Source organism: Lutra lutra, chromosome 13 (assembly GCF_902655055.1).
Source record: "Lutra lutra chromosome 13, mLutLut1.2, whole genome shotgun sequence".
In the NCBI taxonomy this organism is placed as follows: Eukaryota; Metazoa; Chordata; class Mammalia; order Carnivora; family Mustelidae; genus Lutra; species Lutra lutra.
The window spans coordinates 74,435,634-74,463,398 of NC_062290.1; the positions used below are offsets into that span (position 1 = coordinate 74,435,634).

Sequence of the window (27,765 nt, forward strand, 5' to 3'; positions counted from 1 at the left end):
AGGGCCACAGAAGAAGTTGACTGTAGGACAATTAGAAAAGCACTTTGCTTCTCAAAATAAAATCACTCCTTAATTAAAAGAGGGTGTTAGCAGACTTGGGGCTTTATCAGTTTTTAAAGTATGAATACATGCTTGCTATTCCCTCTAACTATGACAAGTTTAGATGGATAGCTATGAAAAAGAAAAGAAAGTATGACATCATTAGAATTACAGGTAAGACAAGAGGAAACCCAAAGTACAGACACAAGAACACAGAAAATTTTAAGAGAGTACAGATGTCATGACATTTATTAAAAGGCATGCTACAATGCTATACTTGTTAGGAAAAGAGATTAGAGATTATCAAGTAATAGCAAATATACAAACTGAATGAAAATGGAATATACTATAGAGTACAGAAGCTTGAATTAACCATGCACTACGCATTTAGAAAATATGTTTTTTAATATTTTATCTTCTCTTTGCATTTATAACATAATTCACTTAAACAATCACAGAATCCTTTTCTTCCAACACCACAAACTGTGTTACAAATGAAAGCTGGTACTGCTGCTTATCAAAATATACAAGACAATTGATGTTTTGTATAAAACCACTTTATATGTTAACTTGTTCCCAAAAACCTTTTTTTTTTCCTTTTTTGGCCTGGTTAAAAAAAACGTTGTTACAAATATTTACAGCATTTTCTTCTCTTAGATGAACATTCTTATAAACTGAAAAAGGGAATTTTATGAACAGACCACATAAAACACAAGACAATGTCAGAGGCTCCTAGCTGTGCTATTTTTGTTTTACTTAAATACAGTACTGAAAATGCCCATGTCAACCCTTGTCATCCTAATCCATTCTGTTCACATTTATACTCCCATTTTCTCTAAGTAGTCTATTCACCAACAGGAAATAGAAAGTAAAGGCTGCTTTGCACTGGGTCTTCTTTCAGAAAGGAGCTTGGGAAAAAATGCTTAATGAGAGGAGTTAAAACCAGAACAGTAAGTCTTCTTTGGTCAGAGCAATGAGGTGACATTTTGATGCAAAACTTTGCTTGGTCAGCAACCTATAATTAGTACTTTCTGAATGTGGGATGAATTTTTAAAAGATCTGGTTAATAATGGTAAGGGGGGAAAAGGCCAGAGTGTTTTTTTTTAAATGACATCAAAAATATCTATTTAAATATTTGTTAATACAACTACTACACAGATTCAAAAACTGAAAATAACACAACAAAATCTGTTTACAGTGCTGACTTAAGCTTGCTATAAGCAGCTTTCAATCATGACTATTATCACCAAGGTCACTGGACCAGACAGATATCCCTGTTCTCTGGAACATATGCTTCAGGTTACAAAAACTAAAATGACTACCACAAAGATGTAGAGCAGCTCATTCTTGGACCTGCACAATGCTATAGAATGAATATTATGGGATAAAGGCAAAAGTGTAACTGAGATTTCATTTATACAGTTACAATTCTTTGCTTGTATGAATAGTCTGTGGGATAACATTCTTTTAAAACTATATAGTACGTATTTCCTGAAAACCAGAATACTGATACTACCTTAGTCTCAAATAGGAAGAAAAGGTCAATTAAGACTACTGAAGAAGGCACATAAACTTTGGTCCTGTTTTGTTTTCCTCCCTCTATAAAACTCCCCAAACTTTTTAGTAATTTTCTACTTTTAAACCATTCATAACTAACTGTTAGAATTTGCTGTGAAAAAAGACTGCAAATAGTCTTACAGATAACAACACAGCTCTTTTGAAGGACAGTTGAGTTCTATCTTCTTTAAAGGAAAACTTGTGCAATCTAAACTGTATTTCTTGTAGCACAATAGTAGACTATTTAAAGTCTGGCAGTTTTATTCTTGTTAACAACTGATCAAGACAAAGGAAAGGCTAAGAAAAATGCTTTTACGCATAGTCATGCTGTCTTTTTGGTTTTAAAAATAGCAGTACACACTGGTTTTCAAAGAGACAGAGTGATAGTTTGGCAAACTTAGGGTTTTTAAGTGAGTCATTCAGGGAAAACACATACTTTTGAGTTTGTCATCTTTCCTCCAACAATATTCAGTGGAAACAAATTACATGAAAATATATTCACTATATAAATTTTGCTGCCTAATGACATGGAAGCTTTGAAAAGTTTGTATGGAAATGAACAGAGACAATAATGAGAGTTAACTTTTTATCAACTGAAGTAGAACCAATGATCATCATCCTAGGTGGTACCGAAGAAGGCATTGCTCCCAGAAGGAATTAAGCAGGCAGAAATTCAGTCTCTAAATATTGTGAGATCTGCAACTTTTAACAACACAATCAGAAACATGACTAAAAATAACTGATTACCTAGTCTTAAATAATTTATAGCATTCTATAGGAGCTATTAGGAGTTATGATACTCTCCAGTAAGTTATCAATTAAGATATTAAGATACTGGGACATTTTTCTATTTATATCTCACACAAAACACATTTTACTGCTACACAAGTTATTAAAATCTCAAAGTAAAAATTTTTGGCATAAATTGCTACTGCTGAACGTGTACTGCTATTTTTTGAAGACCTGAATATATATACTTTGTGTAAAAGTCAAGACACTTCCAAAAGTGGTAAGACAATACTCCTTAAAGTAAATGAACTTAAAAATAGGATACTATGACAGCTCAACAGCAAAAATAAACATTATTCAGGAGATACTGAATAAATGCATGCCAAAACAAAAGTACGAAGATCTAGTTTTTCCACTACCCTGATATTTTAAAATCTTTCTACAGATACTATGCCAAAACAAATACTGTAGACCTCTATAATTCAAACGGCAAATAACATATGGACGATATCCATGCACTAGAGCTAATTTCAGACCCAAACTGATGATTTCAAGCATACTATTTTAGATAAGAATATCTCTTTTCCAAATCTTAATCTGATTTTGTCAATAAATTAAAATGTATGTACTGTGCATATGTATGTACAACACAGAAGAGTGCATGTATGTATATATATTTATCTACACACACACACACACACACACACACTCACACAAACTCCCTGAAAAGGATTCAAATGTCTCCCTCAGATTTAAAGGCCATTCCCTACTTCAAAATTACATTCAATGCTATTATGATCTCCCATCTGCTACACTGACACTGAATGCTATGAGAACCATGAATTAAATCACACAGTAATTCCTAACTCAAAGCAAACAAAATAATCCAATTTAATGTGTCACTGACAATTATAATAGTGCCTTGTATGCTTGGAAAAAAGAAGCAAATTTTGGGAGATTTCTCAAAAAATTTTTGTTTTTTTTCCCCTCCCCCCTTACTCAAGTGTTTTAGTAAAAACACATTAAGTGAAAAAAATAAAAACTATATAAATGATTATACCTATCTATTCAGTCAATGCTAAAATGGATTCATTTGAAAGGTTTCAATTTAGTGTCCTCCTTCCTATTCTATGTACCAACTACCTGTTGCTCAGTGTTGAGTGAATTCTGCTTTTTAATAATCTATGGTATTTCCTGTAGTCTCCAATTTTTTGAAATAATCTTTCAACATTCAAGCTAATGGTTGAAATATAGCAAAGAAATGGAAATTTTTGAAGGTGAGATGAGCTACTCTGAGGATCTAAAAACTGTAAAAAGGATGGACAAAAATGACCCCTTTACTAAACTCTGCTTCTTAAAAAAATCCGATCAAGCACTGAAAAAAATTAAAGAACGTAAAGTTTCTAATTAAAAAGAAATAATTTTACATTATATAATCACTGAAGCAACATGAAAATGTATTCTTACACTCAACCACAGAGAGGGACAGAGTATGAAAAAGGACCCCACCTCGTCATATTCCATGTAGGCAGGGCACTCAGTAATGAAGTTATAGTAACAAAGAAAAGCATGTCACTTGAGAACTGAGAAAAACCAAGTAATCCTGAGACAAATTCTAATGAGTGAGAAAGATTAGACAAGATCCAGAAACTGAGATTGCATTTTATAGTACCAAACTGGTATGCTCTGTCAAGGACTGCACGACCACTACTGGTCACAATGTAAAGAGGCCTACAGGTGTGCACTAAGTTATTACCCAAACCATTCACCCTTCCCTACCCCATCTCTGCACCAAAGCACCAAAAATTTGAATAAAAACTATTACTTATTGAAAACCACTTAAAATTGCAATGAAAAAACTTTAAAATCCTTACCAAAACAGGGAAAGAAAAACAAAATGCTCACCAAGCCCACGATATAGCTTTCAAGATATTTAGATAAAATTCTAACCTATTATATCATAAGCACATAATAAGGCACATAATAAGAAATTAAGTAAATACACAGTAATTCTGAATAAGTATTAGAGATTATAGTGGTACAAAAAACCCTTGAGATTAATGTTTTTCTAAAATAAGACCTTACCAAAAATAACTTTTAAAAAATCTGTCAAACCATATGATAGACCTGAATATTTTCCTTAAGACTGTAAACTTTTTTTTTTCTGAAAACAATTATAAAAAAGTAGTTTATAAGTAGGATTTTCTTTTTAAATTTTCCAAGATCATATTACTCAGCAAATAGTGTCATTTTGAAATTTAAACCATGATTTTTCCTAATAAAACTAATAATTATTTTGACACCTTAATAGATCTTGGATTCTATTTAATTTCCTTGGGGACAACTGAGACACTTCATTTCTCCAAATAGTTTTAAAAAATTAAAGATATGTATTATTCCAAGGAGTGTCCTGCAGTGAAAAAAAGAAACCATTGAAGGAAAACATGCAAGTTTATAAATTTTCTTCCAATACAACCCAATTTGTTTGTGTATACCTATCAATATATGCTAAATAATTAATATAATTTATAAGTGAACCTAATTTCCTATAGGGGTTGAACTTCTGAATCATAAAGTTAAAAACCTGGTTGTAAGTAATTTTAAAAGTCTGTATGTTTAAATTTTTCCAAAGTACAAAGGATTTTAGAAATGTTTTATAAGGCTGATCTGGACCCAAACTAAAAGAAAGTCTGTCCTCTTGAAATCTAACTTAGTATAGGGAATTAAATTTTCGGAAAAAAAAAAAAAAAAAAAAAAAAAAAATTTCCTGAAGGTTATTTTCATTAGAAACTATGCTACAAAGCAAAAACAAACCTTTGATCACATCCTGGCAAGGGGGGGAAAAATGGAAAAAAAGAAGAAAAAGAAAAGAATATCCCTTGATTTTCTGTATATACTTGAATATCAAACCAGAGTTACTTTTGTGAAAGAGGCAGAATTGGTCTTGAGCTGCTTCAGTCTATGTCTGAAGGTTTTACTGAAATTATGGTCCAGTCTTAGGAGAAAAATTCACAGAAAAATCAGATTGTAGATTTTGAGAAGGAAACTCTGAGGTGGTGATTTTCTCCAAGATCATGATTATGAAGCTCAATGAGGGCCTGGATTGCTTCTTCCACAGATCCCAACTGAATGAGTGCCATTTTGCGATCTTTTCTGAAAATAATATAAGAAACAAAAAGTATATAGAATTCAGTTTGCCTACAATTCTTCCCAACCCTCTAAAGACTTCATTAAAGTACTTTAAAAATCTGCATACCACATTAAATAATGTTAATGTATTTCTTGAAAGCACTGACTTACTGAAAGAATTTAAAAGCCTTCACTGAACATCCCGCTTCTGTGAAAAGGTTCTTCAGATCATCCACTGTAACAGAAGGGCTGTGAAAACATGAGAGAGAGCATCAACTACCTTAGCCCAAATTCTCACATGAACCAAAGATTAACTGCTACAACTGCCAAATCTCCAGAGTATCTCACATTTTAAAGACAATAAAGCCATTCAATGAAGACACGATTCGGAAGTACCCCGAAAGATGTTCAAGATTGACACATACATGTCCTCAGCAATGTAATCTGGTCTCAAATCTTTTGCATAAGATATAAGCAGGTATATAAAGAAAAAGAAGAAAAAGAAAAATGTATCTATATTTCTTTTAAAGGGATAAATACCCATATGACTGACTTCAGTAATTAACTCATGGATTTCCAAAGTTACTTCTAATATTACCAAAGTTACTTCCCAGTTCCGACTTGTTGGCTATAGACCACCAGAGTTCTACATTTTCAAAGGCTTTTAGGGTAATTCTGAATACATGTATATGGGAACTAGGCTCTAAGGTGGGTCCCTATTATTATTGCCTCCTAGTATTCAGGCCTTTAAATACTCCTTTCCCATAACAAAGAGATGTCCTCTCTAACCTTTACGGTACTGTAGAAATGACTTGTTTGAATTCTAAGGCTGAGAAACATTCTAATTCCCATCCTGCCCTCCTTGAATTATTAGCTTTGGAAGAAACCAGCTACCATTTCATGGGGACGCTTGAGCCAAATGGAGACCATGTGGCAAGGAACTGAGGCTGCCTGTCAGCAACTAAGGGCATAAGTAAGTTAACTACTTGGGAGGTAGAGCCTCTGGCCCCAATAAAGCCTTCAAATTTACAAGAGAGTCTTAATCAAACAACCCAGCTAAGCCATTTCAGGATTCCTGACTCTTAGTAACAATATGAGATAATAAACATTTACTATTTTGATAAGCTGTTAAGTTTTAGGGAAGTCTCTTATGTAGCAGTAGATAACTAATACAGTGGCCTATCACATAAGGGTCAACTGACTAAATTATTCTAACACAGCAGTTTTCCTCTTTCACTAATTTCTTATGAGATGATTTAACTGCCATAATGTCTTAAGAAGACTGTATTTCATCTCATGACAGACAGTAAGGATGGCATGGTAGAACAATGACTGGATCTGCAGGGAGACAGATCTATGTTCACATTCTATTTCTCATTCATTGGTATATGACTCTGAGTAAGGTACTTAAACTGAGACTCTCAGTTTCACTGATAAATGAAACTAATGACTTTACCATGCATGGATTGACAGAGACAGAATAGTTGTTACCCAGGGCCTGGGGTATAGAGGGAAATGGGGAATTATTGTTCAACAGGTAGAGAGCTCCAGTTTGGGATAATGACAAGAATCTGTAGATGGGACAGATGTGATGGCTATACAACAGGAATACAAAATGTGAATGTACACTGAACAGCACATTCAAAAATGATTAAGATGATCAATTTTATGATATATGTATATCTTACACATTAAAAAAAGGTTATTATATGGAGATTAAATGAGGTAGCACATGTAAGTTACCAGCATGGTGCCCAGAATGTGGCAGACGTTCAAAAAAATATGAATGTCCTTTCCCTCTTCTGCCTACACGTCTTTTGTATGTTGTAACTGAGACCAGTCCCTAGATAATGTATTTAAGAAGGTAACAATGACAGGAGTCTGTCTTGGTATCTAAGTATGTTGCTCCTCTACCTGACTCCATAATGATTAGCTGCTACATTTCTAAGTCCATGTAATCTTGAGTTTTTCCTTAAGTGACTCCTCCAGTTTCCTATCTGGCATGAGGTTTGAGCTGCTGTCCAGTTCAGATTCAAGGTTCCTTCAGGTAGCCTAACCAGAGACTAGCTGGCAGCCTAAGCATTCCATATTATTTTGAGTGGTTATTTTCTATTCCTATTCATCCCCATTCTTATTCTCAATAATGTTCTAGAATTTTACCCTCCTCCATTCCCTCAGTCTTTCAATTTCCACTCACACGGGCATATACAAGCATATCCCACAGCTTTTACCCCACCCTCTCCAAAGTTCATTCCCTCTTCATGTATTAGAGTAAGTTATACACAACTGCCATCTTCAAAGGTCAAGGATTTCAAGAATTAGATCAAGGATTACAAGATGCTTTCTATAAAGGGCCACACAATGGTCACAGAGTCTCTGCTGCAACTATTCAGCTATCCTGTTGTAGCTCAAAAGCAACCCGACACTATGTAAATGAATGAGTGTAGTTATCTGCCCTGAAACTATTTTTGGAAGGTGAAATTTGAAATTTTATATAGTTTTCTCAAATCACAAAATACTTCTCTTTTGCTTCCCACCCCCCCCCCCCAACCATTTAAAAATGTAAAAATCAATTTTAGCTCACAGGCCATATAAAAACACATGGATTTGGCTTGTGGGCTGTAGTTTGCTAATCCCTGAGTTAGAAGATGAGTAAAGAACAAGTCTACTACAACACTGTTTAACAGAGAGTGGTCACAATAAAGTAATTTTTAGCTTTTAAGTAATTAACACATACATGGCTTTAACAATTTTTTTCATATATATGGCTTTGCAACTTGTAGATAAATACTAGAAACTTCATTTTCCCCATATTTTTAGACACAAAGTATTTGATTTTCCTATGCTCGTTAATCCTTTAATTCTATACAAAGAGATGAACAAGTATGTACCAATGGAATATTTCCATACAAACTTTTCTTTAGAAAAGATTTATTTATTTATTTTAGAGAGACAGTACAAGCTGAGAGAGGGGCAGAGAGAGGGAGACAAGCAGACTGCCCCCCTCCTCACACTGAGCGTGGAGCTCGATGCAGGGCTCAATCCCAGGACCCTGAGATCATGACCTGAGCCAAGAGGCAGATGCCCAACCACTGAGCCACCCAGGTGTCCCTGCACAAACTTATTTTAATGCCTTTTTAAAACTGAGAGGTAACTAGTTGCTAATTCCCTATATGGAAAGAAATTTTACCTTTCACTTTTAGAGTGTATGACTAAAGATATACCTTAAGACATGATGGCAAATAAACCATGTCTCACAAGAAATTAATGACTAGGATAATTGCTACATTAGAATAATTTCAGAGTTTCTACCTCTCTCAAAACATAATTAATCATCTAAATGAATAATAAATAATTAGGTACATACGGAATGTTGGAAAGATGCAGGGTAGCTGATGGTGGAAAGATATTCTGGAAGTTTTTAGAGCCAGGTTTTTTAAAGCGATGCAAAGGACTATTGCTAAAATCCTTAGTCAGACCTTGGTCTTCTTGTCCCTCTCGAGGAAGCTGAACTGCCTGATGTTTGGACAGTGTAGCACGAAGTACTTTTCCATAAAGTCTCTGTCCACTCAGGTGGTTCATTGCTGGCATATAGGAAGAAAATAAGAAAAGTCTGGGTATTAAGATAGAGTCACTGTAAAATTTGTCTAAATTATCATAAATTCCTTTTATTTAGTCACTTAAGATTATATTGCCAGTTATGAGGGTTAAAAGGGTTTTAAATTAAAAAACTCTTACATACAGAAATGTATTAAATGACTTTACTTGACTATAATAGAAGAGAGGGAATCTTTAAAAAATAATCGTCTTCTTAGCAGAGTGCTAGAAAGTTCCATAGTGCAGAGAACATAACAAGTGCTCAGGAAATGGTTACTGAATAAAGGTAGTTTACTCTCAAGCAACAGTTTTGTTTTTGTTTTTTTTTTTTTAAGTGCCTAACATGGCGCTTGAACTCACAAACTTCAGATCAAGAGTCGCATGTTCTACCAACAGAGCCAGCCAGGTTCCCCTTGGGAACACATTTTTTTTTTTTTTTTAATAAAAAAATCTAAATAGTGATTTTTTTTTAAAGATTTTATTTACTTATTTGACACAGAGAGAGAGAGAGATCACAAATAGGCAGAGAAGCAGGCAGAGAGAGAGAGAGAGGGAAGCAGGCTCCCCGCTGGGCAGAGAGCCTGATGCTGGGCTCGATCCCAGGACCCCAAGACCATGACCTGAGCCGAAGGTAGAGGCTTAACCCACTGAGCCACTCAGGCGCCCTAGTTAAGTAGTAATATTTTTAACAGCCACTTTAACAATGAACAATAAGACCACAGAATGCCATTTTCTTGCACTATCATTAAGAAGTTTGCACAAACTTTTAAGTCATGAAATAACTGCAGAAAACTTAATTTGGAAGAAAAACAAATAAATAAACGAACAAAAATTAAATAAAACAAGTTGCATTTATTAGTTTATATTTAATGGAAAAATCCTAGAGTCAAAGTTCTTTTTATTCACTTATTTGTCAGAGAGAGAGAGAGAGAGAGAGCACAAGCAGGGGGAGCAGCAGGAAGAGGGAGAAGTGGACTCTCCACTGAGCAGGGAGCCGGATGTGGAACTTGATCCCAAGACCCTGATATCATGACCTGAGCCAAAGGCAGATGCTTTACCAACTGAGCCTCCCAGGTGTCCCTAGAGTCAAAGTTCTAAACATCAACAATATTTTCAAATAGATGAATGAACTTCAGACTTCAAACAGTAATAAGTATTTTTAAATCTTAAACTATAAGCAGGCCCAAATAATAATGAAGACATTTGCATAAAGAGGTACTCTTCAGTAAAATCATATTCCTACTACCTATAAGTTTATTTTATAGGAAAATCCACATACAAAAGGGGCAGGTTATCATTACTATTATTAATCGTCAGTACCTAGCTGAGCTTGACTCGCATCTGCCATCTGAACCAAAGCATTTTCTTTCTTATTAAACATAATCTTCACTCGATGTACATCACCATATACTCCTAATTGAAAAGACAAAAACAATTTTATTAAAAATCTTAATGCCTGACTGCGTAATGTTTAATATTACAAATACATTTAAAGAAGGCTTCTTTTCTCATCTTATATATATTCTCTGGGCAATTCCACACATGTGAACCCAAATTTGTATCTCTTCTATTTCAGATCTTTTAATCTACTCAATCAATCATTTTCACTTGGATGTCCCATAAACACTTCAAATTTAGTACATCCCAAACAGATTCATCTCCTCTTTCTTCTCCCTGCTTCCAGTGTTCACTAACTCTGCTAATAAATATTATCATCATTCACATATTCAGACACTTGGGAGTCATCTTTTAATTTCTCCCTTTCCTTAAAATTTTACATCTGATCAATCACCAGTACCCATTGACTTTATGGCCTAAATTATCTCTTACATTTGTCTACTTATTCCCATCCTCATTACCATCAAAACTGCCATCATCATTTCACACCTGAACTATCCTAATAGCCTTCTAACTGACCCCAATTCCTGTCTTCCCCAAAGTGGATCCCATATTCCGAAGGACTGGCAAAATGATTCATTGGGATGTAGGGGGAAAATAATCAAACTCATATTTATACTGATTTGCTTATATGAGCCAATATGAAAAGCTACACCTTACTAATTTTTAATATATACATGACATTACAGGCAGAAATTTCTATAAGAAGAGTATTCTCTCTTTTTAAAATTCAGTATACCAAAATACATTGCAGTTTATATGCTATAGTGTATCACCAATATAATAAAAATAAGAACCTTAAGCAAGTAGCACCATGATCATACTTTGTAATGTGATGAGAGAATAACTGAAAATCTTCAAGGCACACAAGAGTGCTGGTTATCTTGTGGGTAAGCACCTAAGAGCAACTGAACTTAGATTTAAAACAAAAAGACAAGCATTCCAAACATGCTGTCCTTCTTAGAAATGGTGAGTATCTGAAACAAATATTCTTTAAAAAATAACATACAATTTGAAAGCCGAGGGTGACATTTTTTTAAACGAATAAGAAATTAGCTTTTAGAAAGAATGTACTTTAGCTATTAAAGAGACATGTGAAAATTTATCATTAATACCTAATTTTGTTATTGAAAATTACATGAACGTGTCATGAATAAAAACTTCCAAAGTAATTCCAATGAGTATGAAGGATCTCTGTGGGGTGATGGAAATGTTCTAAAACTGGACTGTGGTAAAGAGGGTAAAACAATGTAAATTTACTAAAAATCAATGATGTAATAATACCTGAAGCAGGTGAACGGTAGGATTATAAATTCTATCTCAAAAAGACTGTTTAAAAATTCAATTATCCACTCAAAATTTTGAAACAATTTTCCATCCTAATAAAACTTCCAAATAAAGAGTACCAGTGAGTTTTAAACCCACCTGCTTAAAAAAATTCTAATGCCAACAGTTTTCGACATCAACCAATTTAACAAGAGAAAAAATGGAGCTTCTCTAGGTACGTAAAACAAAAGTAAGTGGATTAGACTGAAATATTAGTATCATACTTAATTAGGCACAGTGACAATGAAACATTTCCACTAAAATCACTTGTCTTTATGAGCTATCTTTCTTAGTTATGACAAACATTAAGATCAAGTACTAAAATAAAGTGAACTTGGAATCAGATCCAGGAATACTAAATCAAAATGGAAAAGATTTTTGAAAATAATGAAGCATGTTAAATCATACTTTTCACTATATGTTAATGTTTTTTATGAAAATTTTCATCAGTAAAAAGCTTTAAAATGCTGACTTATTGTATTACTTATTGTATTGCTCTTATATTTGTACATATTATACTGTACATGAGTACAGTGAAAGATGGATAAAGTTTATAAATAATCATATATAAGTTAGGAGTACATGCTAATTTTTTTTTTTTTTTTAACTGAGAGAAGAACATATTAGAAGGTCTGGAGACCTTTTAAAACCTCAATCTCATTTTTTAAAACTTGAATTTCATCTGACCTCTTGCCTGCTTTAAACTATTCAATGGTTTCCCACTGTTCTTAGGTTCAAAATCAAGCTCCTTAATTTAGTTTACAAAGCTCTTCCTATGACCTTGCCCATATTGCACATGTACCTCCCCTATACTTTCCACTGGGGGGGTGGGGTTTCCTTCACTTCCATGTTCTAGGAGCCCTCTCATCTACTGCTAGTATCTGGGAAAGGACACTCGCCCTTTCTTTCTGGCTAACTAATGCTTACTCATTTTTCACAAGTCAGCTTAACTATCATTTCTTTTGGTACACTATCTTTGATTCCCATCTCCATGTTCCCATTACAATCTCTATTTCCCTTTTTATAAAACTCTACTGTAACTGTAATTACTAAGTCTTACTTCCTATTCTACCCTCAGTGTCAAATACACTACTTGGCACATAGAGATAACTGATAAATATTACTGAATGATGAAATATATTTAATCCACACCATAGACATCAAAAAGAGCAAAGAAGAACTTACCAAACAGGATAAAAAGCCCATGTGGTGTGATAAGCTGTTTGAAAAGGATAACACAAATTATAAGTGTCCAAGTAAAAATTTAAAGGAAGTTTACCTGTAAAAACAGCAGTTGACTTTGTGTAAAGCATTGATTTTATATTTTCCTATATATACTAGTGATAAACTTTAATAAAAATCCTTGAAACAAATGTAAACATTTTCATTTGAATATAACCCCACTCCCTACTATTCCGCTGTCTAAAAGACTAAAATTATATAATACTTTCAAACTCACATCAGGATTGAGATTGGTGACAAGCAGAACAGAATTTCCTGGTATACCACCAGGCCCAGGAATAGCCATCCTTCCAGTGACAGCAGAGGAGGTGATTGTGAGAGGGCCCAGAGCTCCAGGAACAGCTGGGACTGATAATCCTTTTTAAAACATCAAAAGCATTTCATATATTGGTTATCTGGGGAATTACAACACTGGATATATCTTAAGTAAATAAATGAAGATGAAAGCAAAAATATAGAAGAAAATGTGTCAAATCTACCATAAGGATATCAAAGGCCAGTTTCCTGCCCTACAGAGTTAGTCTAGGAGTCAAGTTCCTTATTCTTTGACATACATTAAGATGACTTAAAACCACCAAAAACATAAAACTTAAACGTCAACCTTATTACTCTTTCCCTTTTAGTCACATGTCATACTCTCCATCAGAGAGTACTTAAAATTCCCAAAATTGGAGGGACAGAAATGTAAAGATTAGTACAGAAAGGATCTATGTTGCAATTTAAAACAGAGTTATACTCATTAATCAGTTGGAAACTGGAAATGTAATAAGTACACCAGGATTAACACTGTATCACTTTTAATCAGCAACCTCAGTGTTTTCTTTAGGCACTGGAGACAAAACCATAAAGTAATTTTTCTTCTTTTCCTTAAGTTATGATCAAATTCATTTCACTTACTATTTGGAAGAGTGAGAAGTCATTATCAAAATATTAACCAACTGCTATCTCTTAATTATCTCTATTAGCTAAAAACTATATATCCCCTACTACAAGCAGCATGTGTACTCTCTATGGCAATCCTCTGAAACTATCAGTGACATAAAAAAGGATTTACAAATATGCTGTATAGTAAATATTTATTAATTTGCATATTTACTGGGGTACCTAGGTGGCTCAGGCTATTGGATGTTTGCTTTTGGCTCAGGTCATGGTCTCAGGTTCTTGGGATTGAGCCCTGCATTGTGCTCCCTGCTCAGTGTGGAGTCTGCTTCTCCCTCTGCCCCTCACCCCAGTCATGCTCTTTCTCTCTCTCTCCCTCTTTCAAATAAATGAATAAAATCTTTTACAAAAATAACTGAAGTGTTTACTGACTGCATAGAATGTACTGAATGCCATCAAAGGCATTAAGAACACAAATTAAGTAAGACACAGGTCTATCCAACATTTGGACAATTGATAAGCTTATCAGCAAAGACATAAGTAGTTTATACATTTTATACAGGAATCCAAAGGGCAAATGTAAGGTTACTTAATACAGTCAACCTATCATAATCTGTACCAATAATATAAATGATACAGAACATACACTGGAACCTGGGGGGCTGGAAATGGAACCACAGGGAATTATTCATAAGGACAAGGAAGCTGAGCATCATACGATGAGTCACTTTTTTTTTTTTTTTTAAAAGATTTTATTCATTTTATTTGTTAGAGAGAGAGCACAGACACGGAGAGCAGCAGACAGAAGGAGAAGCAGGCTCCCTGCTGAGCAGAGAGCCCAATGTGGGACTCAATTCCAGGACTCTGGGATCATGACCTGAGCCAAAGGCAGACGCTTAACCGACTGAGCCACTCAGGAATCCCTACGATGAGCCACTTCTATGGTTGATATACATAACCCTTTTATTGTAAATCCTTCGAATATGGTGCTATTTTTCATCTTGATAAGTTCCTAGAACATATAGATGATGACAAAGCCATTTCAAATTCAACTTTAAAAAAATCACCTGTAGCTTGATGAAATCCAATGGCCGGGGCAAATCCAGCTGCCCCTGCATAGGGTGAAGAAATTATACCTGGTGCACCTAGTGGGGGAAGAGAAGCTAAAGTAAATAATTTTACCTCTATAAATATGGTTATCAAAGCAATATAAAAAAACCTCAAGATGGTATATTATTCATAAAGAGATACTGTTAAGATTTGTTCAACAGGTGCTTCTTAATGTATACGTAAAGAGCCTCTGCCCCTTCTAGAGACTAACCCCTTTCAGCTGGGTCCGAGGTTCACGAGTCCAGCTTTGCTGTTTAGTTTTGTGTTACTGGTTATTTCATTTTCATTTTTTTAGTTTTGTTACTGAGGTTGAGAGCCCTTATTGAGAGCACAGTTTCTCTGTGAAAAATGTCAAATATTTATTAAAATGTACTGTACCTAGAGAGTACTGTTTTGATGAAAAGAAATACGAAATTAAAATCGCTGTTTTTGAAAGGCTTACAAACAAAAAATATAAATTATTGGAGATTTATATACTGAGGATCTAGTGGTTTAAACACAAAATACTATAAGTGGTCTAAGAAGGGATCACAGAGGATCCACTGTGATTGTTTGAAGATTTCTCAGGAGATAAAACCTGAGCTGGACATGATATAATTGAAAAGCACAATGCTTAGTGTATCCCAGATGCCAAACAAATGCTGGTATCCTTCCCTTTCCTTTCAGAAGCCTGGTGACTATGCACCAGCAACAGAAACAGGAGTTAGTTCCAACGGGAGGAATCAATTAGTAGGAAACAATTTGGTTTTGGACATGTCAAGATTGAGGTGATGGCAAGACACAAGTGGAAATAAGGCAAATTCAGAAATTAACTAGTGTTAAGACACAGATTCATAAATCATCTATGTAGAAACAAATGTGAAAACCACATGAATGAGAGTTCTACTAAAAATGACAAAGGATGGGGTGCCTGGGGTGGCTCCACTGGTTAAGGGTCTGACTCATGATTTCAGCTCAGGTCAAGATCTCAGGGTCCTGAGATCCAGCCCCACATGCTGGATGGAGCCTACTTAAGATTCTCTCTGGCCCTCTCCTTCTGCTGCTCCTCCCTACTCCCCCTCCCTCCTGCTTGAGCATGCACCCTAAGAAACACATACATACAAGAGAAGACAAAAAATGGAGAGTTAAAAATAGAACCTGGGAGTAATAGTACATTTAAGTGGTAGAGGAAGGAAGAATATTTTAAGAAAAAAGAGAAGAGACTTAGAAAGAAAAAACAGAACAGTGAATTATAATTTCTCAGGATCTAGAGGAATAGCATTTAAGTGGGTAGGGGCTCAATAAAAGTCAAAGAGAATGAGAAATGTAAGAAGTAAAGAAATTTTAGAACAATAGTGAGTAGTGAGATTTTAAGAGTCAAGGGGAGTGTTGCTTTTCTCTTTTTAATGAGAAGGTGATGAGCATTTTATGGGAAGAAATACGTAGGCTATATTTTCCAGAGGAGCTAAAAGCTCAAAAAGTTTATTCTCTTCTTTAAAAAGAGTTAACAGAATTCCTTAAATATGCAGTTATGATTTATTAAAATAAAGAAAATATATAGTCATTAAGAGACTTCAGGGATAGAGCAAGCAAGGGAAACTGACAATGAATGAAAATAGAAAAAATGAGGTAAGTGACAGAAGTGATGAAATAGGAAGAGAAACATAACATTTACTGAAAGCACGTTGTGAGTCAAGCATTCTTCTATTGCTGAGGAAGCACTAACAAAGCAGACAAGAATCTGTTCTTGATAAACTTACATTAAGTACGTTCAAGATCACAGATAAAATGATTCATTTTTAAAACAGAAATAACTATATTTAAAGCATAAAGGAAGACTTCACAAAGAAGCTTCAATATGGATATGAGTAATTACGAAAATTTACACCAGGAAGTTAAACATGAGAGATACAGCAGACTGTATTACTGTTGACAAGTATTTACTTGTCCCTTCTGTGATATACTCTGGCTAGTACTATGACTTAAATACCACACTTGTTTTTAAGAGAAAGAGAGAGGGAGAGAGAATCCTAAGCAGGTTCCACCTGCAGCGTAGAGCTGATGAGGAGCTCGATCTCACCATCCTGAGATCATGACCTAAGTTGAAATCAAGAGCTGGATGCCTAACCAACTGAGCCACCCAGGCGTCCCCAGTACCACATATTTTTATGCAATTCCCACTGCACTTAAAATCATGTGAGTACACAGATATGACATATACCACCCTCTCTACACAGAAGCTTCGAGAGGCACTATGGGTTTACACTATTTTTTTACTCTCTGCCACAAGAATGTCACTTCTCAAATGCGGTGACACTTTCGGCCTGAGCCCTGGATACACGTGAAATACACGTGAAAGGCTGTTGCAAGAACGGATTCACAGCTGCATAAATGTCAGGAGAGTGAGAGAAATAAATGTTAATTGCTATAAACCACTGAGATGTGCGGGGGGTTAGGAGGTTTTTTTGTTTTTGTTTTTAGATTTTATTTATTCATTTGACAGAGGGGGGGGCAGGCAGAGGGAGAAGCAGCTCCCTGAGCAGGGAGCTGATGCAGGTCACCTGAACCAAAGGTAGACGTTAACCAACTAAGGTACCCAGGCGCCCCAAGGAGGATTTTTTAAAACACAAAAAAACTAGTAACAGATGGCTATGGGGGGGATTGTGAGGTTGTGGGTCAGAAGACTAGTGGTAGGTTTTAGAGAAGGGAAAAAAATTTTTTTAAATAAGGAAAGATTTTGAGGGAAGTATCACAGAATGCTAAAAATAGCAATGAAAAAAAGAACTGTCAAACAATTAACAGGGATAAATTTTAAGTAGTTTCTTCCAAGTAAAATATGATTAATAAGAACATTTGTTAAAACCTGACAAAAGTGGGGTGCCTGGGTGGCTCAGTGGGTTAAAGCCTCTGCCTTCGGCTCAGATCATGATCCCAGGGTCCTGGGATCGAGCCCCGCATCGGTCTCTCTGCTCAGCGAGGAGCCTGCTTCCCCCTTCCTCTCTGCCTGCCTCTCTGCCTACTTGTGATCTCTCTCTGTCAAATAAATAAATAAAATCTAAAAAAAAAAAAAAAAAAGATTTATTTATTTATTTCACAGACAGAGATCACAAGTAGGCAGAGAGGTAGGCAGACAGAGGAAGAGAAGCAGGCTCCCCGCTGAGCAGAGAGCCCGATGCGGGGCTCGATCCCAGGACCCTGGGATCATGACCTGAGCCGAAGGCAGAGGCTTTAACCCACCGAGCCACCCAGGCGCCCCTAAATAAATCAATCTTTAAAAAAAAAAAAAAAAACTGACAGAAGTATCATTGACAGTTTCCATTAATATATACTCCTCCAGCAGACGCAGAAGCATTTTAGCAAAGTAACCTTTAGAGACAATGAATTAGTATCTTTATGAAAATATTATACAAACCTTTATAAAGACTCAAGATTTGAATGACCAAGAATAGATATTTTACATTTGGAAAATGTACCATCACAAGAGGAATTAAGGCAATAAAAATTGTGACTATTTTTACCAATGAAATCATTTTTCAGTAATATTCATAATAGCAAAACCCTAAAGAAAAAAGCTTAATGTCCAAATTGGAGAATGATTAAATAACTCATGAGTCACTTTCTAATCTATAAAGCCATTTAAAATATTATGAAGAGTGTGTACTAACAAAAAAAAAGCACAACCACAGTGTTTTTAGATAATGTGAATACAGTGGCACATTAAATAATATAGACTATCCTTAATGCAGAAAATGTCCAATGAAAGAGTGAAAAGATCTTAAAAAAATCTAACAGCTGACAAAATGATAAAGAATAACCAGGTCAGGGGGTGTGAGGGAGGGATGATGGACACTGGGGAAGGTACGTGCTATGGTGAGTGCTGTGAATTGTATAAGACTAATGGATCACAGATCTGTACCCCTGAAACAAATAATATATTATATGTTAATTAAAAAAATAATTGAAAAAAAAAAAAAAAAGAATAACCAGGTAAAAAACCTATACCAAAAAAACAGAGCTTTGGTTTTGTCAGCCTCAAAGGGTAGTAGATAAGATGCAAATTCTAGGATTGGCTCAAGGAAGGAAGTCAATAGGCGATCTTTATGGCATTAATCTAAAAGTGTATGCCTAAATAACCTACCCATCTCACCCTCAGAGAAGACTGTAAGAAAAGGTGTCTTTGTGTCTAGCAAAGAAGGAACAAAAAAATTTCTGAAAAGTTCTAACCAAATGCATTTCTGAAAAGTTCTAACCAAATGCAAGCTCTGCCAATTTGCAGCTCAAATTCATATTTCTTAGGAATCCAAAATAAAAAATAAAGTTGTGGATTTAGACTGAAATGGTCTAAATCTGTGTTTGGTCCCAAACGCAGAGCCTTTAGTGTTTCAGACAAATTCTCTCTGGAGGAGCATACCACAATCCCAAGCCTCAAAGAACTCATGTAATTAATTCTCTAAGTAAAATGAATACAAGAAAGAAAGAGAGAGAGAGAGAGAGAGAGAGAGAGAGAGAGAGAGAAAGGAGAGGGGAGAGGAAGGGAAGGGAGGGGAGGAGAGGAGAGGATAGGATAGGAAAGGAAAGAAGAGGGATGGAGGGAAGGAGGGAAGAAAAAAAATCTAATAGAGACACAAATGCTATGATTTCAGACATAAGAATTATCAGATGAGGGGCGCCTGGGTGGCTCAGTTGAGCTCAGGTCATGATCCTGGAGTCCCGGGATCCAGTCCCACATCAGGCATCCTGCTCAGCAAGAGGTCTGCTTCTCCCTCTGACCTTAGCCCTCTCATGTTCATTCATTCTCATTCTCTCTCTCAAATAAATAAAATCTTAAAAAAAAAAAAAAAGAATTATCAGATGAAGATTTTAAATAGTACACTTGAAGAAATAAAAGATACGCCAAAAAATATCTGAAGGGCAGGAGACACTTAAAAATAGAACAAAATAAAATTTCTAGAAATGAAAAACACAATTATTAAACTCTAAATTACTGGACAAATTTAACAACAGATTAGATTAGATTAGCAATAGCTTAGAGACCACTTGTAAAATCAAAGTTAGGCCCTAAGGAATTATCCAGAATGGAGCTTAGAGAAATAAAGAAACAGAAAATATGAAAAAGAGACACTCAAAATACAGTAAGACAGTATAACAGGTCAAATCAAAGTTCTACAAAGAAAAGAAACAGTGAGAAGGGAAAATATATGAAAAGATAATTTCTAGAACCAATAAAAGGCAACAATCCATCAAATCAAGAAGCCCAAGAAAGCTCCAATCAGAGTAAATAAATCCTTAGACACATCACACTGAAACTACAAGACATCGAAGATGAAGAAAATATCTGAAGAATAACTGGAGAGAAAAAAGCAGTAGTTTGGTTGATACAGCTGACTTTCTAAGAGCAAAAATGAAAACCAGACATCATCAAATGATTTAATACACTGACTGAAAAGAACAATAAATATACCTAGATATATATTTTATATCTAGAAATATCTAGAACTCTGTGGTAGGAAAACTATCTTTTAAAGCTGACAGCAGGGGTGCCTGGCTGCCTCACTCAGGACAGCACGTGATTCTTGATTTCAGGGTCATGAGTTTGAACCCCACATTGGGTGTAGAGATTACTAAAAAACAAATTAAGCTTAAAAAAATAAAGTAAAATAAAATAAAATTGACAACAAAATAAAGACATTTTTGAACAAATGAAAACTTCAAGTATGCTACCATGGACTTCCCTAATGAATACTAGAGTATATCCTTTAGACAGAAGGTAAGTGAACCTAGATGGCATATCTGAATTGTAAGAAGGAATAAAAAGTCTACAGTCGTGCGTCTTCTAAATACGTCCTTCCGGCTGCTTCTTTCTTTCTCCTTTTCGCTGCCATCCTGTTGTGTGCCGCTCGCTGTTAATTGACCATGTCTTCTCACAAGACTTTCAGAATCAAGCGATTCCTGGCCAAGAAACAAAAGCAGAATCGTCCCATTCCCCAGTGGATTCGGATGAAAACTGGTAATAAAATCAGGTACAACTCCAAGAGGAGGCACTGGAGGAGAACCAAGCTGGGTCTCTAAGGCGTCCCACATCACGCGATGTCACACCTAATGGGCACCACGTATTTAATTAAGCTACTTGAAGATCATGTGTTCTATTGCATCACCCTGTAAACACCTTTCTGCCTGGCCAATAGATACCACTTATCAGCGAAAGATTTTTCTGTTACTATAGCTCTGCACCAGTCGGTTGGTTTGGTAATAAATGTGAGGCGTTTGAGCTGTACAAAAAAAAAAAAAAAAAAGTCTACAGTCATGTATGGCTTGATCTAAGTGAATATTTATTACATAAAACAATACTAACAAATTGTCAGATTAAAATAAAAAATTTTAAAACATAACAATAATATCATGAGTTAGGAAAAGGTAAAAGAAGTAAAAGGAATTAAAGTGCCCTAAAATTTTTATATTATGTAAGGAAAAGGGACAGTATCAGTTTAGATTTTAATAAAGTAAGTATGAAAGTTAAAATTCCTAGATGAGGGGTGCCTGGGTGGCTCAGTTGGCTGAGCATCTGTCTTTGGCTCAGAGCATGATCTCAGGGTCCTGGGATCGAGCCCTACATTGGCTCTCGGCTCAGGAGGGAGTCTGCTTCTCCCTCTCCCCCCCCTGCTCGTTCTCTCTCTCTCAAATAATTAAGTAAAATCTTTAAAAAAGAATCCTAGGCGAAAATACAAAACAGTATCAAACTTCAAAAACAGCAGGAAAAACAGAGTAATAAACGTTAACAAATATTTTTTAAGATAGATATATTTTAATAAGAGAGACCCCATAAGTGGGGTGGGAGGGAGAGAGAGAGAGAGAGAGAGCAGACTCTCCACTGAGTGCAGAGCTTGATCCACGATCATGACCTGAGCGGAAACCAAGGGTTGGATGCTTAACCAACTGAGCCACGCAGGCGCCCCTATTTTGGGTCAGGCACAAACATAAGCAAATGAAAGACAAAACAACCTACCCCGCTGAAGCATAATTCTAGTGATGGAAAAAAATACAGTAAATAAGTTAACTGTAGGTAAGAAGATAACAAATACTATAGAAAGTAGAACAGGAAGAATCAGGAGTACTGAGGGAGGGCTGGTCGGGGCAGGTTAAACGAAGGGAGCAAGAAGGGGCGCCTGGGTGGCTCAGTGGGTTAAAGCCTCTGCCTTCGGCTCAGATCATAATTCCAGGGTCCTGGGATCGAGCCCCGCATTGCGCTCTCTGCTCAGCAGGGAGTCTGCTTCCCTCCCTCTCTTTCTATGCCTGCATCTCTACCTACTTGTGTTCTTTGTCAAATAAATAAATAAAATCTTAAAAAAAAAAAAAAAAAAGAAGGCAGCATGAAGAAAATAGAGGGTATCTGAAAGAAAAGTACTCCAGAAAAAGGGAAATACCCACTGGGTCATAGAAACATACCTAACATGTTTTGTAATCTGGAGGGACTGTCAGTTGGGTAAGCAGAAAGAACAAGGGGGTGGGCATCAAAGAAAATATTCAAAAAGTAAAGTTGGAGTGAATGATATAGGGCCTTGTAATCCAACGTAAGGATGTGAGCATTTACTCTGAAGGAAACAGGAAACTGTAGAGGGCTTTCCGTCAGCGTTAGACGGAAAGTTATCTAATTTACACCCAAATAAACTGTATATACATAAAAGTTGTTCTGTGAAGTTTTGACATATATATTTTTATAATTATATTTTAAATTCAATTTAGTTAATAGAGACTATATTATTAGTTTCAGGGGTAGAATTTAGTGATTCATCAGTTGCATATAATATCTGGTGCTCATTATATCACGTGCCTTCCATAATGTCTGTCACCCAATTACACCACCTCCCCAACCTTCTCCCTGCCCTAGCAACCCTCAGTTTGTTTCCCATAGTTAAGAGTCTCTTATGGCTTGTCTCCCTCTTTTTTAATCTTATTTTTCCCTTTCCCTAAGTTCACCTGTTTTGTTTCTTGTAATTTTTAAAGATTTTATTTATCTATCTGAGAGAGAGAATGAGTCAGCACATAAGTAGGGGGTGGGACAGAGGGAGAGGGAAAAGCAGACGGTGCTTGATCCTAGGACGCTGAGATCATGGCCTGAACTGAAGGCAGATGCTTAATGACTGTGCCACCAGACCTTTGGCTCAGGTCATGATCGTAGGGTCATGGGATTGAGCCCCATATCAGGCTCCCCACTCAGCCTGGGGAAGCCTGTTTCTCCCTCTCCCACTCCCCCTGCTTATGTTCCCTCTCTTGCTGTCTCTGTAAAAATAATAAACTGCCCAACTCTATTCCAAAGTGTCATACCTAAATTTTACATTGCCAACACTGTATGCCACTGAAAAATGGTCCACATCCTTGGTATAGTAAACTTTATAAAATTTAGATATTCTAATGCGCATGCAGGACTATCTTACAGTGATTTTATTTTCCACTTCCCTGATGACTAGAGCTGTTGAGCATCTTTTCATGAGCTTGTTTCCCTTCATATACCATCTTTTGTAAAGTATCTCTTCAAATCTGTGCACTTTTTCTTTGTTTATTATTATTGAGCTGTAAGTGGTCTTCATGCAACTTGATATAACTAATTTGTCTGATGTATGTGTTGCAAGGGTTTTTCTTCAAGTCTGTAGCCTGCCTTTGATTTTCTTATCTTTCAAGCACTGAAACGTTTAAGTTTCTATTTTAATTCCAGTTAGTTAACATACAGTGTAATAGTCCTTTCAGTTAAGCAGACACTTAACCGACTGAACCACCCAGGTGCCCCTACTGAGGATTTTTTAAGACTTACTTATTTACTTAATTGAGAGAGAGTTTGTGTGTGTGTGAGTGCGCATGCGTGCACAAGCGGGAGTGGCAGAGGATCCCAAGCATGCTTTATGCTGAGCAAGGAGCCCAATATGGGGCTTGATCTCACAAACCAGAGTTATCATGACCTGTGCTGAAGTCAAGAGTCGGACACTTAACCAGCTGAGCTACCCAGGTGCCCTAGCATTTCACTGAGGATTTTTGCATCCATGTTCATCAGGGATACTGGCATGCAGATCTCTTTTTAAATGGTGTCTTTATCTGGTTTTGGTATCAGGATGATGTTGGCCTCATAGAATGAATATAGGTTTTCCTTCCTCTTTTATTTTTTTGGAATAATCTGAGAAAAACAGGTATTCACTGTTCTTTAAATGTTTGATAGAAATTACCTGTGAAGCCATCTGGTCTTGGACTTTTGTTTGTTGCAAGTGTTTTGATTCTGATTCAATTCCTTGGCTGGTTATCGGGCTGTTCAAATTTTCTATTTCTTCCTGTTTCTGTTTTGATAGCTTATGTTTCTAGGAATTTATCTATTTCATATAGGTTGTCCAATTTGTTGGCATATAGTTTTTCATAATATTCTTTTATAATTGTCTTTCTTTGGTGTTCATGATTTATCTCATTTGTGATCTTATTTGAGTCTTTCCTCTTTTTTTCTTGACAAGCCTAGAGGTTTATCAATTTTACTGATTTTTTTTTCAAAGAACCAGCTCCTGGTTTCATTATCTGTTCTGCTGTTTTGTTTTTACTGTTTTTAGTTTCTATATCACTTATTTCTGCCTTCATCTTTATTATTTCCTTCCTTCTGCTGGTTTTAGGTTTTGTTTGTTGTTTTTTTCTAGCTCCTTTAGGTATAAGGTTAAGTTGTTTATGCGAACATTTTCTTGCTTCCTCAGACAAGCCTGTATTAATTCCCTCTTAGAACTACTTTGACCTCTGTATCCCAGAGGTTTTGGACTGTTGTGTTTTCATTATCAGTTGTTTCCATGTACTTTTAAAATTTCTTTTATTTCCTGGTTGACCCATTCATTGTTTACTAGCATGTTATTTAACTTCCATGTATTTATGATCGTTCCAGATTTTTTTTTTTTTTTGTGGTTTACTTCTTGTTTCACAGCATTGTAATCAGAAAAGATGCAAGGTATGATTTAGATCTTCTTAAATTTGTTGGTTTGTTTTGTAGGCTAATATGTGGTCTATCCTGGAGAATGTTCCGTGTACACTCAAGAAGAATGTATTCTGCTATTTCAGGATGGAGTATTCTGAATATATCTGTTAAACTGATTTGTTTCAGTGTGTCCTACAAACCCACTGTTTCCTTGCTCTCTGTTTAGATAATCTGTCTATTGGTATAAGTAAGTTTCCTACTATTACTGCATTCCTATTGATTAGTTCCTTTATGTTATTAGCTATTTTATATATTTGGGTCCCTCTATATTGGGTGCATAAATATTTATAATTTTTATAACTTCTTGTTGGATTGTCCCCTTTTTTGTCCTTTTTTGTCTGTTACAGTCTTTGTTTCAAAGTCTATTTTGTATGATATTAGTATTGCTACTCTAGCTTTCTTTTGACATCCATTTACATGACAGATGTTTCTCCATCCCTTTACTTTGAATCTGCAGGTGTCCTTAGGTATGAAATGAGTCTCCTGGAGGCAGTGTATAGACAGGTCTGGGTGGTTTTTTTTTTAAATATTTTAAAAAAGATTTTATTTATTCATGAGAGACAGAGAGAGAGGCAGAGGGAGAAGCAGGCTCCCCACTCAACAGGGAGCCCAATGTGGGACTTGATCCCAGCACCCTGGGATCATAATCTGAGCTGAAGGCATGATGCCTAACCATCTGAGCCACCCAGGCACCGTAGATGGCTCTTGTTTTTTAAATCCATTCTGTCAACCTATATGTTGTGATTAGAGCATTTACTCCATTTATACATTCAAAAAGTAATTTTTTTTTAAAGATTTTACTTATTTATTTGACAGAGAGATCACAAGCAGGCAGAGAGGCAGGCAGAGAGAGAGGAGGAAGCAGGCTCCCCGCTGAGCAGAGAGCCCGATGCGGGGGGGCTCGATCCCAGGACTCTGAGATCATGACCTGAACCGAAGGCAGCAGCTTAACCCACTGAGCCACCCAGGCGCCCCAAGTAATTATTTTTTTAAATGATTTTATTTATTTACTTGACAGACAGAGATCACAAGTAGGCAGAGAGGCAGGCAGAGAGAGAGGAAGGGAAGCAGGCTCCCTGCTGAGCAGAGAGCCCTATGTGGGGCTCGATCCCAGGACCCAGGGATCATGACCTGAGCTGAAGGCAGAGGCTTTAACCCACTGAGCCACCCAGGCGCCCCCAAAAAGTAATTACTGATAGATGTGTTTATTGTCACTTAATTACTTGCTTTGTGGCCGTTTCTGAAGATTTTCTCTGGTCCTTTGCCTTTCACTTCTCATCTTTTCCTGATTTTCTTTAGTGATATATTTGATTTCTTTTTTTTTTTTAAGATTTTATTTATTTATTTGATAGAGAGAGAGATCACAACTAAGCAGGGGTGGGGAGTAGGTTCCCCGCTGAGCAGAGAGCCCCATGCAGGGCTCAATCCCAGGACCCCGAGATCATGACCCGAGCCAAAGGCAGAGGCTCAACCCACTGAGCCACTCAGGTGCCCATGGATTTCTTTCTCTTTATACTCTGGCCTGTTTATTAGTGGTTTTTGATCTATTGCCACCATTAGATTTGTATAAGATCTCTCCTGCATAGCAGTATATGTTAAGTTGACGGTTGTCCAAGTTTGAACCCATTCTTTCCTCCTCTCCTCATGTTTTAGATATATCTTATTATATTACATCCTTTTATGTGTGTGGTGTTCTTGACTTATTTTTTATAGAAATATTCATATTTTCTGCTTTTGTATTTCCCACCTTTATACTGTCATTTTCGGTCTTTCCTTTCTACCTGAAGAGTCCCCTTTAATGTTTCTTGCAGGACTGGTTTAGTGGTAATGAACTCCTTTCATTTTTGTTTGTCTGGGAAACTCTGTATCTCCTTCTATTCTGAATTATAGCTTTGCTAGGGAGAGTATTCTTTGCTTCTGGTTTTTCCCATTCAGTACTTTGAATACATCATAAACAGTGAAACTTTTAATGTTTGATATACAATACATAAGTTATTTCCTTTTTTGATTTGTGTTTTTTATGTTCTAAGAAACCTTTGTCTATCGCAAGTTGAAAAGATTTTTTCCTATTTTTTCTTGTAGAAGTTGTACAGGTTTAAAATCTTACATTATAGGTCTAAAGATCCACTTTGTCAGTATAGTACAAGATACAGAAAAAAATGTTTACTTTTTCCAATATGAGTATCTACCTGTCCAAAAACTTGCTGAAAGATCTTCTTTCCCTATGGAATTTTACATTTTGAAAAATCAACAAATTAGATACGTATGGGTCTATTTCTACACTCTGTATTTAGCGCCATTAATGTAAATCTATATTATCTATCCTTTTTACACCACCAAACTAGCTAGATTTCTGCAGCTTTACATTAAGTCTTGTATTTAAAAAAATTATTTAAAACTACTTTGACTATTCTCAATAGCTTCTTTTTCCATTTCTATATAAATTTTAGAAGTTCAGTGCATCTTTTTAAAGTAGGGAAAAAGAAAATAAGGGCCTACAAAAAGAAATAAGGAATGCAATTTTATCAAGTTGCTAAATATAAAATCAAGAAACAACAAAGCTGAATTTCTATATTAGCAACAGTGAAATAACAATGATCACTGAAACTTGCACTGCATTTATTCCAGGAACCATTCTAAACTCTTTATGTACATTAGCACATTTAATATTTATCATAAGCCTACCAGTTGAATACTATTATTATGTTCATTTCACATATGAAGAAACAAAAGTGGAGAGCAGTTAAGCAATTTGCCCAAAGTCACAGAGATTATAAATAGTAGGTCTA

At 35.8% G+C, this 27,765-nt stretch overlaps 2 protein-coding genes across 10 annotated transcripts in view; one reads left to right on the forward strand and one right to left on the reverse strand.

Moving 5' to 3' along the window:
- Positions 1–425: 425 nt before the first annotated feature.
- The window catches only part of PTBP3 (polypyrimidine tract binding protein 3), a 121,762-nt gene continuing 94,422 nt past the window's right edge, over positions 426–27,765 (reverse strand). For 8 of the 9 annotated variants that reach the window (XM_047699124.1, XM_047699126.1, XM_047699123.1 and 5 more), the window contains 7 exons: positions 14,964–15,041; positions 13,235–13,374; positions 12,961–12,994; positions 10,372–10,464; positions 8,822–9,038; positions 5,626–5,703; positions 426–5,478 (listed from right to left, as the gene is read on the reverse strand). In XM_047699124.1, coding sequence (XP_047555080.1) covers positions 5,346–5,478; positions 5,626–5,703; positions 8,822–9,038; positions 10,372–10,464; positions 12,961–12,994; positions 13,235–13,374; positions 14,964–15,041 — 773 coding nt within the window. In that variant the 3' untranslated portion in view covers positions 426–5,345. The remainder of the gene's footprint in view (positions 5,479–5,625; positions 5,704–8,821; positions 9,039–10,371; positions 10,465–12,960; positions 12,995–13,234; positions 13,375–14,963; positions 15,042–27,765) is intronic. The other variant, XM_047699121.1, reaches the window with a different exon arrangement.
- On the forward strand, positions 20,843–21,259 carry LOC125083142 (60S ribosomal protein L39). Its single transcript, XM_047699129.1, has one exon. The coding sequence runs from the start codon at positions 20,899–20,901 to the stop codon at positions 21,052–21,054; it is 156 nt and encodes a 51-aa protein (XP_047555085.1). The 5' UTR covers positions 20,843–20,898; the 3' UTR covers positions 21,055–21,259.

What these genes read in the sequence shown, in the direction of transcription:
- LOC125083142 (XM_047699129.1), top strand. Translation starts at nt 20,899, where the DNA reads ATGTCTTCTCACAAGACTTTCAGAATCAAGCGATTCCTGGCCAAGAAA.